This window comes from Tauraco erythrolophus, chromosome 5 (assembly GCF_009769465.1).
Source record: "Tauraco erythrolophus isolate bTauEry1 chromosome 5, bTauEry1.pri, whole genome shotgun sequence".
NCBI classification, from domain to species: Eukaryota; Metazoa; Chordata; class Aves; order Musophagiformes; family Musophagidae; genus Tauraco; species Tauraco erythrolophus.
The window spans coordinates 84,358,400-84,373,588 of NC_141469.1; the positions used below are offsets into that span (position 1 = coordinate 84,358,400).

The 15,189-nt window shown below is 45.5% G+C and overlaps 1 protein-coding gene across 17 annotated transcripts in view; it reads right to left on the reverse strand.

Moving 5' to 3' along the window:
- The window catches only part of ADGRL3 (adhesion G protein-coupled receptor L3), a 337,188-nt gene that overhangs the window by 86,496 nt on the left and 235,503 nt on the right, over positions 1-15,189 (reverse strand). For all 17 annotated transcript variants that reach the window (XM_086612141.1, XM_086612143.1, XM_086612148.1 and 14 more), the window contains 2 exons: positions 7,534-7,600; positions 6,036-6,127 (listed from right to left, as the gene is read on the reverse strand). In XM_086612141.1, coding sequence (XP_086468267.1) covers positions 6,036-6,127; positions 7,534-7,600 — 159 coding nt within the window. The remainder of the gene's footprint in view (positions 1-6,035; positions 6,128-7,533; positions 7,601-15,189) is intronic.

Below are 15,189 nucleotides of genomic sequence, written 5' to 3' on the forward strand. Positions count from 1 at the left end.
CTGTCTGAAAGAAAGAATATTAAATTTCTAGGATGACTTTTGAGCAAGTTTCTATTGCACTGGATGAGCTTTTCCAACAAACCCAGGCCTATAGCCTGATACTCTCCTCTTCAAAGAGGTCCCCATGAGTTGTGCTTTCTAAAGAGCATCCAGGTGGCCTATGGCAGAAGCCAAGCTATACCCTGGCTAAAACAATAACGCAATAAAATGGGACAAAAAGACAAGTGAGCTGACAAAGCTCGCTGCCTCCTGCCTTCTTTCTAGCGGGTCTGCAACTGCACTTGGCAGCTAGGGCTGACGCGTTGCCCTTCCAAAATAAATAAAATAAAATCTCACTGCCACATACTGCAGCACAGAAGAATGTCAGGAAGTCTGGTCTGGCCAGAGGAAATGCTAACAAACCCAACCGCAGCCAGGCAGCGCCGGGGGCAGAGGGAATGGGTGCCTGCAGGAATTTCAAAGGAAAGGTTATGTCCGTAAGGAACAGAAAGGATGGCTTCTCATCTCTTCTAGGAGAAAGGAGGTTTCACCCTCTCCCCTCCGGCTGTTTGGAGATGACCTGTGTAACTTCAGGACCAGCAGCTGCTCAGTCCCGTTGATGAATCCTTTCAGTCCACTTACAGGACTTGCCTTTTATTAACCAAATAACTGCTGTCCCCACCCAATTTTCTACCAGTTTCTCACGTCAGTGACTAACACACCCCCCATGATGCACAGTAACAGCATACAGCAAAGACAGGACCTCAGATTTCAGTAGATACGGTGAAGAGGCTGCCCAGGGAGGTGGTTGAGTCCCCATCCTTGGATGTGTTTAAGAATAGGGTGGATGATCTACTTAGGGATATGGTTTAATGGGGATTAGGGACGGTTGGACTCGATGATCTCTGAGGTCTTTTCCAACCTAGAAATCTATGAATCTATGAAAGAGCACATCTGGATTACCATCAGTGTAGCCCTTCTTTTTTTCTCTTTACTACTGCCATGATAACTTGAAAGAGCAGTATTTAAATGGCTGCAGAACAAGCACCAAACTGCCACACAACGTTAAGGCATTTGGGGAGGAGGTTCATCTGAACCCCTCCATTTCGCACCAAGAACGGGGGTGAAGCATCTGGAAACACGGGGATGGTTTGTCATGCTGCAGCATCTGGCGTGGGTCAGATGAAAACCTGGTGTGTGAGGACTACAAGCAGCCACAGTACATGCCTGACCACCCAGAAAGGAGTTGATGGATGGAAAACTGAAGAACTGTGCTGGACTATTCACGTATAGATATATTTTCCTTCGTCACATAAGGCTTCCTACAGGAATGTGAATATAAAAAAGCTTCAGTGTACTCTTGTCTACAACAGTCTGAGACATTTCACACATCTAACGTCTACCCGGCACAAAGGAAAAGTGCGAAGGAGAGACTTCAAGCTGCTCGACTCCAGAAATCACTCCACACGGCAGCAACCTCCAGTGAAACAGCCTTACAGCTGCTTTAAAGTGTTCCAGCTGGTAACACGTCCTCGTGAGGAGCCATCTGCTAACAAGGATGCATCAATACCACACTGAGAAGCCTACAGTCTCCACCTTGCAGGCTATAGATGCAAGCAGCACAGCAGGCTTCTGCCATCCAAAAAGCTTGCGTAGTCCCTGGCTTGAAAGATCTGTCTTCCCTGCAAGCTCCTAAGGGCTGGGGGAATCAATCCTCAAAAAAAAACCGCTTTCCCAGGCACGTTTGTTGACAGTGAATCAGTCCGTGCTCACGAGCAATTTCGTGCACCCTTTGCATCCCACTTAATGCTCTCAGATGGGCCACGAGTGAGAGACAAGTGATGTGGGCAGAGCTACCAAAAACTAAATGATGCTCCTCACTGCCTACCTCGGCTCACCTATGTTTGCCGACAAGCCACTAAGAGATGACAGAGCAATGGCCACAGTGGACCTGGAGCATCCAGAAACAGCCATTGGAAAAGGCTGGGAAAGAAAATCCCCTCCCAACCCACTTTTGAGGAGGCATAGGCAGAATCGACATGCACCACCCAAGAGGCAGCTGTTTCAGTGTCTGCATTGCTTCATACTAAAGAGATCTTTAAAATGCAGAAGAGATCCCCACCATGGGTGAACCTTTAAAATGTCTGTTTAAATGTGCTGAAGGAAGAAGTCAAACAACGTTTTCCAAGGGTCCTGGGTAAAACCATGCTACTCTTGGTGATGGTACTTGTTGTGAAAAGGGAGCAAGTCTGCCCTCCTGGCATCAGCGACAGGCACAGAAACTCTTGCAGCTCTGAACAACATATCTCATGTACACAAGCTCACGTTTTCTCCTGGCTACATGCCTCAAAAGCAGGACTAGAGCATGAACCTCTCTGTCTTAGCGGGTGCAACCCACTTGAATAGGCTCAGTACCGACTTGCCATACAGGGAGGATGTTCTCGGCACAGGGGGAAGGACTCACATATGTGGCTGCTCTACTTCCCTCTTGAAAATGCTGGGCTAAGTCAGAAAAGTTAACGTGAGTGAAAACCAAACCAGCTCTGCACTCATCAGATCTCTTGCTGGGTAACCCCTGGGTAACCAGTGCTCCACCGCGGGAATGTCAGATTCTCCCATGCTGGCACAATAATACAGGGACTGTTCCTGAAGGTTAGGGAAGTTTATTTTTACAACTTTGCACAGTGCCTACAAATCTTTCAGCCACACAGCATCTGGTTCAGGCACTGCCCTTTGAATAGCTTTTCTGTTGGTGCAGTAATTAAAGGTATCCCAGGTGACACCTGATCCTTTATCAAGTTCATTAATTTAAGTGGAGTTATTTGGCTATTTTCTATACTTCATCATGTATTTCTAACCTCTGAAGTGACATAGGCAAGCACCAGATTGTAGGAGCGCTTATTAACAGCCTATTAAAATATTTTATGGCCTTTATTTTTACGTTGCCACAGGGAATCCAGCGTTTTGCTGTTGTTGAACAGGCTCAGGATTTATGTCGCGAGAGCTTCGCCGCAGCCTAACGCCGGGCAGCACTGGGAAAGAACTGGGAGAACAAACTGCCATTGAGCTCGCCGCGTGCCGTAAAGCTGTCACACGCAGACGGCAGCCAGGGGCCCTCGGTCTGGTTGAGTTTCTTAAATATAAACTGATAAGACAAGGAGCCAGGCTCTGGGACCACGCCGAGAGTGAGCAAAGGCAGCACGCGGCTTGAGAAACCGAGCTGGGTGTCTCTTCACCAACCGTACAGACCCACAGAGGCAAGTTCAGAAAGCATCTCCCTGGTCATCTGTGAAATAAGGTGGTCCGTGGCTTCTTACCCACACTCACATTTTGAAACTAGAGTCAATGACTTCGGAAAAAGACCACGATCTTACCTAGAAGGTGGCTACTAGAGAGGGACTAGTGGTCCCTTGGAGAGGGACTTTTTCGAAGGGTGTGTAGTGATAGGACAAGGGGCAATGGCTTTAAACTGAAAGAGGGCAGATTTAGATTAGATATAAGGAAGAAGTTTTTCACTCAGAGGGTGGTGAGGCACTGGAACAGGTTGCCCAGAGAAGCTGTGGCTGCTCCATCCCTGGAAGTGTTCAAGGCTAGGTTGGATGAGGCTTTGGGCAACCTGGTGTAGTGGAGGGTGTCCCTGCCCATGGCAGGGGGGTTGGAACTGGATGATCTTTGAGGTCCCTTCCAACCAAAACCATTCCATGATTCTATGATTCTACTATTTTACCTGGAAGATGACTATGACCTTACCTGGAAGTTTTCCAGAGATTGCAAGCCCCTCACGTCCCTAGGAAAGCTCTCTCAAAGGTGAATTCCCTTCTCTGTTAAAAATCTGCACCTTCTCCTAACTCAAGCTTATCCAACACTGAGACAACACATGTCTTGGATTTAAAGACTTAACTTTGTCCTGCTTAGGTATTCAGAAATTACAATCAAGTCCCTTCTGAAATTCTTGTTTTGATAAACTTCCTGCATGAGTTTGGGTTCTTCCTGAGTTTATATTATGTTTATCTTATTTTTTCAAGCACAAAATATCATTTGTAATGAAGCAACACGTTTGGAAGAGTATCAGCAACATACTTAAAAGTATTTTAATTGCTTGTATTTTCTAAGCATTTTAATGAAGTCAAATCAGGAATAGACACTCATCTGCCAAAGAACCTGTAAAATATTTTACTATGACATTATAATTCACATAACTGATTGCATAAATTCCTGGCATTTTAAACAAAGATACTAGAGATTAGCACAAGCGAGATTGTTCAGTAGGTAATTATTATTTCTGCTTTAATTATAAGGGCTCTGTTTTTTTTTTTGTCTCCAGTTTTTAATTTAAATGTCATACTACAAGGCTTTCTAGACAGATTTTGTGTGGGTAACCTTAGAAAGACTGTTATCAGTGAGCAATCCCATAGGATTAATGCATGATGAGTAGTCATATTAGTAAGTGTTATTAAATGTACCATTCCTTTAACGCCTCATCCAAGACTGAATGAAAAACTGTCAACGTGAGGATCAGTCCCGGACGTCCAGGAGAGACTGCTCCTCCAATTTCATCTTATAGTTGAGTGATGGCAGGAGAAACAGAGGCACACTGCAGAGCAGCCTGCCCGCAACCTGCACAGGACAGACACAGCGAACAAATGCCCTGCGGGTCCCCGAGCTCACTGGGGTCTCCTGCATTCCTACAGGCTCCAGTCTCCTCTCCTCCCAACCCTCGAAGAAGAAGCTGTGCCTAAGGAACTAAAACTTCATCCAAAGGACCATGCCAGGACATGGCACATCGATGGCACTGCAAGCCTTGCCTGCTGGGGAAGTTTTAAGGGAGGACTGACCTAGTTTAAATTAGAATCATAGAATTATGGAATGGTTTGGGCTGGAAGGGACCTCAAAGATCATCCAGTTCCAACCCCCCTGCCATGGACAGGGAAACCCTCCACTACACCAGGTTGCCCAAAGCCTCATCCAACCTGGCCTTGAACACTTCCAGGGATGGAGCAGCCACAACTTCTCTGGCCAACCTGTTCCAGTGTCTTAAAGCAGCACCTGTGAGAGCAGCTCAGCGGTAAGAACAATGACCTTGCTGAGAAACAAGAACAATAACCTTGCTGAGAACTGCCTTGCAACCGTGCAATCCAGTCATCTTCTAACAAGCTCCCCTCACGCCTCTTCTCCCGCTCCTCCCACCATGGAAGAGTGGGGAGAACCAACTTCCAGTCGTGCTGCACGACGCTCTCCTTTCCTGGGCAGGCAGTAAAGCGCTGACTCCCAACAATTTCCTCCTCCTGAGGTTCATTAGATGTTTTTATTAATTAGCAGGCTCCTCATCTTATCATGTGCTGCACCTGAAATCCCACTTGTATTTTTGACAAGAGTAATTAAAGCCAGAGGTACTCAAATAAACAGGCACTGATGGAGACAAATATTCTATCGATATAATGAAGCGTCTTGCTGGACAGAAAGATGCCCAGGCTCAGACGTTAACCGAATCCAAGGGCAAAACATGCCCCGACTGGCAAGCACGTCCTCTGATGTGGGTACCCCCAGGTAAGTCTCCGGTAACTTTGCTGAAACTGATCAGATTCTGGAGAGAATTTGGGTCATTAAATCTGTCAGGGGCCAAAACAAACAGAAAAGAAGTAAGGTTGGCACCCTCAGAGCACAGAGAAATAGTAATGATCAACAATTTCTACACCTTTCCTATAGAGACTGCAATAATTAGCCACTAATTATCGGGCATGATTTCCTTTTACGTAGAGGGACTAGGAGGTTACCTGCTTCAAGGACAGCAAATGCAACTTGGCTTCCTTCATGCAAAATTGAATGAAAAATGCCACCACTGGCAGCCAAACCCCAATAAAGACAGTGCTTCATCATTGGCCACTTGTTGGCATCTAAAAGAAACCACTCTGCAGTGCCATAACTGAATGTATTGCCCCTGGTTATCTCTGCTGCCCGTAGACTTCGTTCCCCTTCGTTCCACATCCCTCAGAGAGGAATGGGGCATAAACAGCAAAAGACAGAAACAGGCAGAGAGAGAGAAAAAAAACACTTACTTGATATTATCAAGACATCCAGATTCAGGTTTCAGTATGGCAGTATGATGGAACATTTTATAGAGAGCGATCCCAAGGAAGATGACGTTAAGCTGCAATGGGGGAGAAGGGAAAAAAGGGTTACATGACATGGCACAACACGATGGGGACAAAGTCAGACGCCTCTCTGTAACAGATGAAATGCTGTAGGAAATTAGCTCTCGCTACAGTTTTATAGCAACTGACTCACAGAAAATTGCCAAGCATTTTATAAGGTGAGCTGGTCTGTGGACTGCAGGACTGGTGATGCCACAGCATTAACAAAGCCGTGGCGCTGCGTAGGTTACTGACACAAGGCTGGTTCCAACATCGACTGTAGTGCTTCAAATGATGTTATGGAAAATTAAAAATATTGGCTGTAATGGCTCTTCTGTGCCCGAGAGGTGTACAGTCATGAAAAGTCATTCCGAGCATCTTGTTTAGCCGGTCCCATTGTAATGAAGCAAAAAAAAAGCATCTTTTCCATGAATATTTCTTTTAAATATGGTGTAATGGAGGAGAAGGGCAGGGAAATCACAACTGCTGAAGATGCTTAGCACAACGCAAAGTTGAAAAATAAAAAGCAAAAAGTGTTTGATTTGTTCTGTGAAAGATGCAATGGTGTCTCAATGCCTCAGTGTTGAAAAGGCTGCAATTCCTGGAAAGGAGTTCCCTCAAAAGCCCAGGCCAGGGTTTGAGACATAATAAAAAAGGGAAGATATCTTTTTATGAATGAATTGCTTAAGAGGAAAAAAAACCCAACAGTTGTAGCCGGTGGCATGGTCCCCTCCCTGATGTGTAAGGCTGCTGAACCAGCCCTCAGTTGCAGGAGAAGCAGGAGAAGCAGGGACAATGTCTGCATTGACGTGAGAGCGCCTGGTTTGCCGTGTTGGCCAAACTGCAGTCTATTCAAAACAAAGGATGGTTTATTTAAGCCATATTGTAGCGATTAAAGTAAAGGAAAACTCCAGCTGCCTCTAAAGTTGGGCTCTCTACCTTGCTGCTGTGTTAGCTGACACGCTGGCAATGTGCTAACTGGGAAGTCACACAAGGTTCAACTTCTGCTGGGGAAGAAAAACCCCCATCAAACCTCTCTTCCAGTTTGGGCTTTATTTCATTCCCCCCCCTCCAGATTTCCCTTTTTTCCATGATCAATGTAAAGCTTCGCTCCGGAATTTAAAAGCGGGGAGGGGTGGGCAGTGAGTGGCATCAAAACAGAGTTTGGCACTTCTAAACGTCCAACGGTAGAAACCAAACTCTGCAAGTGCCCACCCAGAAGCTCCCTGGCCCATTTTGATCAAGTATTTCACCATGCCAAGAGCCTCTCATAATGAGGGTCTAATTGCTTGTGCCAGGTGGGGTCAAAGAAGAACATGCCTTTCTCAAATTAGTCTGTGTAAATTAAAGATAAAGAGTAAAGGGACAGCAAAAGTTTTATTTCTTGACCTGAGAGATGGAGTAGCTAATTAGGAGTTCTTACCATAATTATCAAGGTCGCCGGTCCTATAAAGCTCCAAATGAAGTAGGTGTCAAGACGGAGCCAACATCTGCAATGAAACACAGAGGAGAGAAGGCATTCAAGGACTGCACCCAGGACATACATCACGAGTGAGCGAGTGACAGAGAAGAATGTGAGCTGCAAAACACGCCGGTGGGAGACAGGAAATATTACATTGCTTGTTCATTTAAATGCTGAATTATGTGCCCAATTTCTGACAGCACTATTGATGGAGTAAGATAATTACCTCTGGAGGAGGCAGGGAGAAAATGGCACAAGGCCTAGTGGCTAAGGCTTTCTGCATCTGTTGGAAAAAAAACCTTAAAACTGTGGGTTTTTTTAAGGAATGGGTCTGATGAGCATCCCTGGAGCCGCTGCTTTGCTTCGAGCTCCTTTTCCCTCTCCGGCTCTGATGCAATGCAAGCCGTCTGTCAACTGTCAAGCAAGATGACATCTCTCCAGTAAGCAGATCAGAGCGAATTTGGGGCAAATAGGAAGCATGATTTGGATAACAGAAGACTGAGGTTTAATTAGGTTCAGCAACTTCCCCTTTAGAGCGTTTTCCTTCCCTGAACCTCTGGAGTGTTTTGTTTCCGCTAATGTTTTGAGGATTGCATACAGTCTGTGCTATCACATGAAGTTGATTCATGGCCCAAAACTAAATTATTAATCGCTTAATTTCAACCACATTTAATACTCCCCACATTTTTAAGGCCCCTGGGAAATTACATTTCCATTCCTAGTTCATTCCAGGCGACAGGAAGATAAAATGGAAGTGACTGGTTACAAGACAGACGAATATAAATTCCAAGAAAGTTTCGCACGATGTTTAAAATAATAATATCTTGTCATGTTTGCAATGCTGCAAATCACAGCTCCGTTTATACACAGAGGACTAAGAAAGCATAAAACAACTCTTACACTAAACATCCGATTGGAATTTCATAGTTAGGCACGCGACAAGAACTGTGTATATGAATTTATCCTGATGGAAGAGACAGCACTTCTCTCATATGACAGCTCTAGTGCACGTGCTGAATGTTTTTTCCTTTCCAATGGATTTTGCAATGGGCAGAAAGGTCTGTGCCAGCAGCCCTATGGAAAAGATCAGCAGGAGCTACCTGCTGAGAGAATAAAACATGCCCCGAACCTCTATGACTAAGAGAAGCCAAGATATGAATAAATTCAACGGTGTAGATAAAGCTTCTCCCTTCCCTCCCTGACCATATAAACTTCAGGTCTCGTCAGTGCTCAAGATGGATCGAGATACATATGGTCGTACTGCTATTTGTCACAAATTAAAATACCATCACTCCTGAACTGCCTTTGCAGCTGCTCATCCAAAATCTTCACGTGACAACATCAAAATCTTAATGCGAGAGGCAAACGGCGGCTTTCGGAGCGATTGCAGGGAGATCTCGTTTCCTCTGCGGCTGCTGAAGTTCAAGGCGATTTAGATGCAGCTGGTAATGGCACAACACGAGTGACTAGAACCTATTTGAGTCTGATTTCCTACAGGAAAGGGTTTATGTGATCATGGCATCTGTGTATCACCCGTAATAACGTCTGAAACGTCGCCCAATTGCAACTGGATTTGACAGAGGAAGAGAAGTTTCAAGGATAATGAAGCCTCTGTAAAAAGTCCTCCCTCCCAACCCGTGAAAAGATGTCTGCACAGCAGCAGCTCACGCATTATATGGAATTTCAGACTTTATACCCACCCCATCCCACAGGAAAAAATTGTAACTAGTGCTTATGCCTCAGCTGCCACATATAAATCAGGGAATACGCAGCCCCACAACTCTTTTCTACTGATAATAAGAGTGCTGGTGTGTGGGAGAGGACTCAGAGGGTTGGGTTTTTTAAATTAAAACATTTTGAACTTTTTTTTTTGTCAGTTTAACATTCAAAACATCCCCTAGTCCCTGCTGCACAGGAGTCGAGAGCACAGTGCAATTTAATTGCTAAGCAACTTGGTTTTCCTTCGGCACAAAGAGCAAGCCAGCTCTTGGAAAGCCCAGGGAAGACAAAAGCCATAAACCCTCTACTCCTTAAAGCATTGTGGCCAGCTACGTGGTCACATCTGATGCAACTGGTTTTGAATGCATATAGACTGGGACACGGGGAAAAACGGTGACAGCCCAAGTACAGCACATGGGAAAAGCCATGCTGGGCTGAGGAAAGAAGTGCGAAGTGACTGGTTTCCTTTCCAGCCAGCCAAATGGATGGAACATCCCACCCTGTTCCCCTAAAAAGTCTCTTTGGCTGTGGGGCACAATTCAGTGACAAGAGATGGATGCTGTGGGTGGGCAACAGCTGAGGAGCCAGGTCCTGCCCTTGAGATAAGTGGGGGACAGGCATGGAACAAAAAGGTCCCCTTCTAACGAGAGACAGCTTCATCTAAGCAAGAGTACAGCTTGCGAAAACCAGAGGAGGCTTTTTTTTTTTTTGCCTCTGTGCACGCTTTAAAGAACGTGATGTCATTTTTTATTTGTTTGAATAGAAAAAGCGCCTTTCTGTGAAACCGTGTATGACATCCAGTCTTGGGTGACTAAATGGAAAGCTGCGGGGCTGTCTCTAACCTGCAGAGGGACTTCAGAAAGCCCTTTTTTTTGGCGGTCATCAGAAAGCGATGCAACTTTGAACCTGTTTAAGTCATACCTCATTAAAAATGCAAATTAAGACCAAAACATCAAAACACAGGCATCCCGCCAATTGCGTTGAGGAGCTGTAAATTGCTAATCAGACGAGCACCACACTGAGCTTTTCTTCCCTTGAAAGACAAAAACCCACGCGAGCAACGAGCTGCATAAATGAGTTCCTCAAAACAAGGAAGCAATCAGGCAACTCGCTTCCCCAGGTTGCTAATCTTGGGCTGTCGAGTTACTCCTGACCCCCCACGAGCAGCTGCGCTGCCAACACGGACTCGCCGCCTTACAAGTTCAGACCCCACTGCCGTCCAGCAAACAAGGGCTCAGTCCCAGGCAGGGTGGATTATCTGGAAGTCTGCGGATGCAGGGTGTGGGAAAATGACTGAAATTGGAGGGGAATGGGAGAATATTGTTCCCCAGAATTCAGCTAATATTAGAGCAGCTCTGAGATGAAGCACAGCTGCTGCTCCCAGGAACAAACAAGGCCTCAATATCCTTGAGATGGGGAGTAGAGTGATACGAAGGTATCATGGCTCATCCCTGTTATCAGGGACAAGAAACAACGGACAAGGCCCACGCAATACCCTTGAGATGGGGAGTAGAGTGGTACGGAGGTATCACGGCTCATCCCTGTTATCAGGGATGAGAGGCGCCTGGTAAAGATGACCATAAAAATGCCATCGAGGGAAGTGAATCACAACCGCTGCCTCAGCAGTGATGGCGAAATTGTGTCCTTCAGCTACTAAATCACACCCCCACCTGCCTCTGCGACCACCCCTCAAACGAGCAATTTACACCAATCCTAATTTGTGAACACCCCTCACGAGAGAAATTTACACCAATCCTAATAAAAGTTATTTATGACTAGAGTCACTCGAGCTCCACCTAAAACATATGAAAAAAGTATAAAATGGCAGCAAACAAAGGGGATGTTAGGGAGAAGCCCCCCCATTGGAACGTCTGGGATCAGTCGACGGGCTGAACCTCTCTTCTCCCCCCCATAGGGACGCCTATTGGGTAAGAGTCTGTGTTATGTGCACTTACTTAATTACTTACTAACATTTTGCTAGCTATTTAATATTATCACTGATCAGTAATTGTTTTATATTATCACTGCAGTATTTCAATTAAAGTTGTTTTTGTAGTCAGTCCCTATCACCGGCTATCCTCGAACCTGTATTCTGTCACAAATAAAATATATATGCATGTTTCCGGAAACTTTTGAATTATTATAAGGAGTTGGCCCATAGTACTACTAGTGTTGGTCCCTAATCAGTGGGTGAACCACCCTCTGACTCACTGAGCTGCCAAGGGAAGGCAGAGGGAGTCGGACCCAAGGGTCTCGCCTGACTTGGGAGCTGATAGACTGGTCTTTTGACCTCAAAACGTGACACAGGGAATGCTGCTCAAAACCCCACCGCTTCTTCCAAGAGACACGCCAGCGTATTCAGTGCTCGTAACGAGCTCCGTGGCACTGCTTTCCTTTACTTTTTAATTTCCTCCTTTCCCCCAGTCACAAGGCGCTATATTCACCTCCAGCTTTTCCCAAGTAACAAAGACTACAAAGACTTTACTCTATTTTCTGCACGAAGAGAAATCAAACACTAAACTATCCCTGGCGTGCATTAAATATAACCAATAAACAATCATTAGCTGCCATTGGACCGTAAAATTTGAAGAGCCTTAAACATATCGTGTTGTTCACGGGAGCTCAGCGGCTTGTTTCCCGTGGCTGTACAGCCTCCTCGTCTGGACGCAGTAATGGGACACGTATGCATGAGACATGGCTTTCGAGGGTGCAATATAGGTTCTGCTTAACGCAGCCCGGCGTCCACATCGCTCATGTTTCCTCCTCCAAGCACCCGGCACGAACACTGACAATAAACCAAGTTCAGTGGAGCCACTCAAGACAGACTGTATTGTTAGAAGCTATTTTCGGAGCAACATTAACATGCATAAAATGTCGGCGGTGGCTGATGGACTTGGAGGCTGGGTACACAACACCGGGCTTTCGTTTTGCTTTCTGACAGCTGGATTGCTTACCATGTATATCCTGCTTTATTGCATGCCAACAGGGGGGAGAGGGGGGGGGGGAGAAACAATAGAGAGATTCCTGTCATGAGGAATTTGATCACCAGTGGATGAATATACCTACAAGTACGTTTTCTAAAATATATTGAACCATTCAAAGCACAGCCGCTTTCCTCCGAGAGTTGTAAGAGGCATTAATATGAAACCCAGGACAGTGTGGGAGTGTGAAATCATAGAATCATAGAATGGTTTGGGTTGGAAGGGACCTTAAAGATCATCCACTTCCAACCCCCCTGCCACGGGCAGGGAAACCTTTCACTACACCAGGATGCCCAAAGCCTCATCCAACCTGGCCTTGAACACTGCCAGGGACGGGGTAGCCACAACTTCTCTGGGCAACCTGTGCCAGTGCCTCACCACCCTCAATGAAAAAAATTTCTTCCTTATATCTAATCTAAATCTCCCCTCTTTCAGTTTAAAGCCATTGCCCCTTGTCCTATCACTACACGTCCCTGTAAAAAGCCCCTCTCCAGCTTTCCTGTAGCCCCTTTAGGTACTGGAAGGCTGCAATAAGATCACCTGGAGCCTTCTCTTCTCCAGGCTGAACAGCCCCAACTCTCTCAGCCTGTCTCCATAGCAGAGGTGCTCCAGCCCTCGGATCATCTCCGTGGCCTCCTCTGGACTCGTTCCAGTAGCTCCATGTCCTTCTTATGTTGGGGACTCCAAATAGCCTCTTGCCGTTGATTTTGGATGGCCTGCTACTTGAGTGAGTCCTCTCAAAGGGAGGCTGCTAAAGTCTTAATCCAGCTTTTAACGAACTTTAGCCACAAGCTACTTTCAAACACTAAAAACAACTGCAAACGCTCTTTTCCCTCTGCATTTTGCAGCATTGCCCACCATGATGTTTGACATCAGATCTGGCCAGGAGATGAATGGATTTGGCTAACACATAGGACAAGGCAAAGGATGTAACTTTTTAAAAATTGCAATCCTAATACATTCTTTTTTGCAGCAAAACTTGAGACGTGGCCATTTAAGACTCAGCAGATGAAGACCTAGCCCATAAGAAATGGTCGTAGAATCATAGAATCACAGAATGGTTTGGGTTGGAAGGGACCTCAAAGATCATCTAGTTCCAACCCCCCTGCCATGGGCAGGGAAAAACTCACTTGGAAACTCACATAAGCATCGCCAGAATCGCTTTGGCAATGCTGGGAGACCACGCTGTCTGCAGCAGGGCTTCCTGCTTTTCACCTTTACTTTAGCAATTACAATCAGAACAGGGTGAGATGCAACATTTCTGATTTATTTGGGGAAAGGGCCAAACATGGCTCAGCTTGCTCACATGAATAGTTTCTGCTGGCCTGATCATCCCTGAATGGGATGACCTTTTAATGGAATCACTACGCTGCTGCTTGGTTATAAAAGCAAATTAATCTCCTAATACGAGTGGTTTGAACTGCTCCTAAAAAAAAAAAATAATAATAAAAGTAGTAAAAGGAAAAAGATCAATTCCAACTCTTTGAATGACTAAGTGTAAGAGAATATCTTGACTGGGCAGCTACTCCAAAACCGCCATACTAGGACATGGGATGCTTCAGAAAATGACAAGCACCCAGTGATGGGCAAAGAAACAGAGCGAGGAACAAGTGGCTGTTCCTGGCTGTGTAATCTGGGCATGTGTTACAGGAGGGTTACATTTAGAAAGGAAAGTGAAATCAAGAAAACCTACATCAAGCACCTAAGCAAATCATTCTGAGATGTATGATGGCACCAAATGCCAGCCAAAAAAACAAATAACACCAAGAGCTCCTTAAGTCTTGCTTAAACAAATGCAATAAATAATGGAGGGAAGCAAATAATATATTCCAGAGGATGTTTTACAAAACCCAGCAAAACCAAGCAACTTCTTGCAATCAAATTATGTATGCCTGGCATATAGTTCACTACAAATTCTAATCAGTTCTACCCTTCTAATAACATTATACAGAAAAATACATCATCATCCATCAGCCAGATGGAGCATGATAGTTACACAAAACATATTGTATGTTTTTTATTTTCCACTATGAGAATGTGGTAAAATTCTGCACTCTGGAATTAGAGATTATACATAAATATTGTAGGCTCTGCAAATATCCGTAAATATTTACTTGCAAAATATTCTATATACATGTTTAATCATTAAAACTACTACTTTATGCTATGGGGAGGGAGGGAGGGAGATTTTACTGGTACAGACAGGACTGCTGCCTCCTCAACACAACGATAGCAAAGTTTTGTTGTTCAGCTCTGACAAATTTCAGTCAAACTTTCTGCCTCTCCCTCCCATGCCGCGGAAACATTTGGGCACCCCATGCCTGTTGCAAAAAGGTTGCGTATCCCATGGACTACGCTCGTCTTGCTGCGCTTCAGAAAGGTCCACATATTCATTTACCAGGAGCAGAAACATTTTGGCAATGCAAAGCTGCCATGGTGCTTTATGGGAGCTGTGGTGAGGTGCTGTATGTTTCCACTCTCTGGAGCCAGCCTGCTGCGTGCCGCTGTCTCCCACAACCTAGGGACAACTGGTTGTTCCTACAGAACATCACAAGGGACTTGGCAAAGATGAAGGTGGAAGCAAATCAACTGCTGTCTCACGTCCAAAGCAATACTCTGGGCTTGGGGATGTCCTTTTACTATGAGGGAACGAAGAAAGACATTCCCAACAGTTATAGAGAACGCAGGTGGTGCTGGCTTTCCTTGCAAACTAGCTGCAATCCTGGGTTTTCTAGGTAGGCAGCCCAACATGTCGCGAGAGAAGTCAAAAGGATCACTCTGGTGCTACAAGCTCTGCAACAGTAATGCTGCAGAAGTCACAGGGTGAACAGCATGGAAGGCCACTGCTAAAACACCAGACTGCAAACTGGACCGGGGGGTGGGGAAGCAGCTCCAGCAATGGCAGATGTGCGGGAGT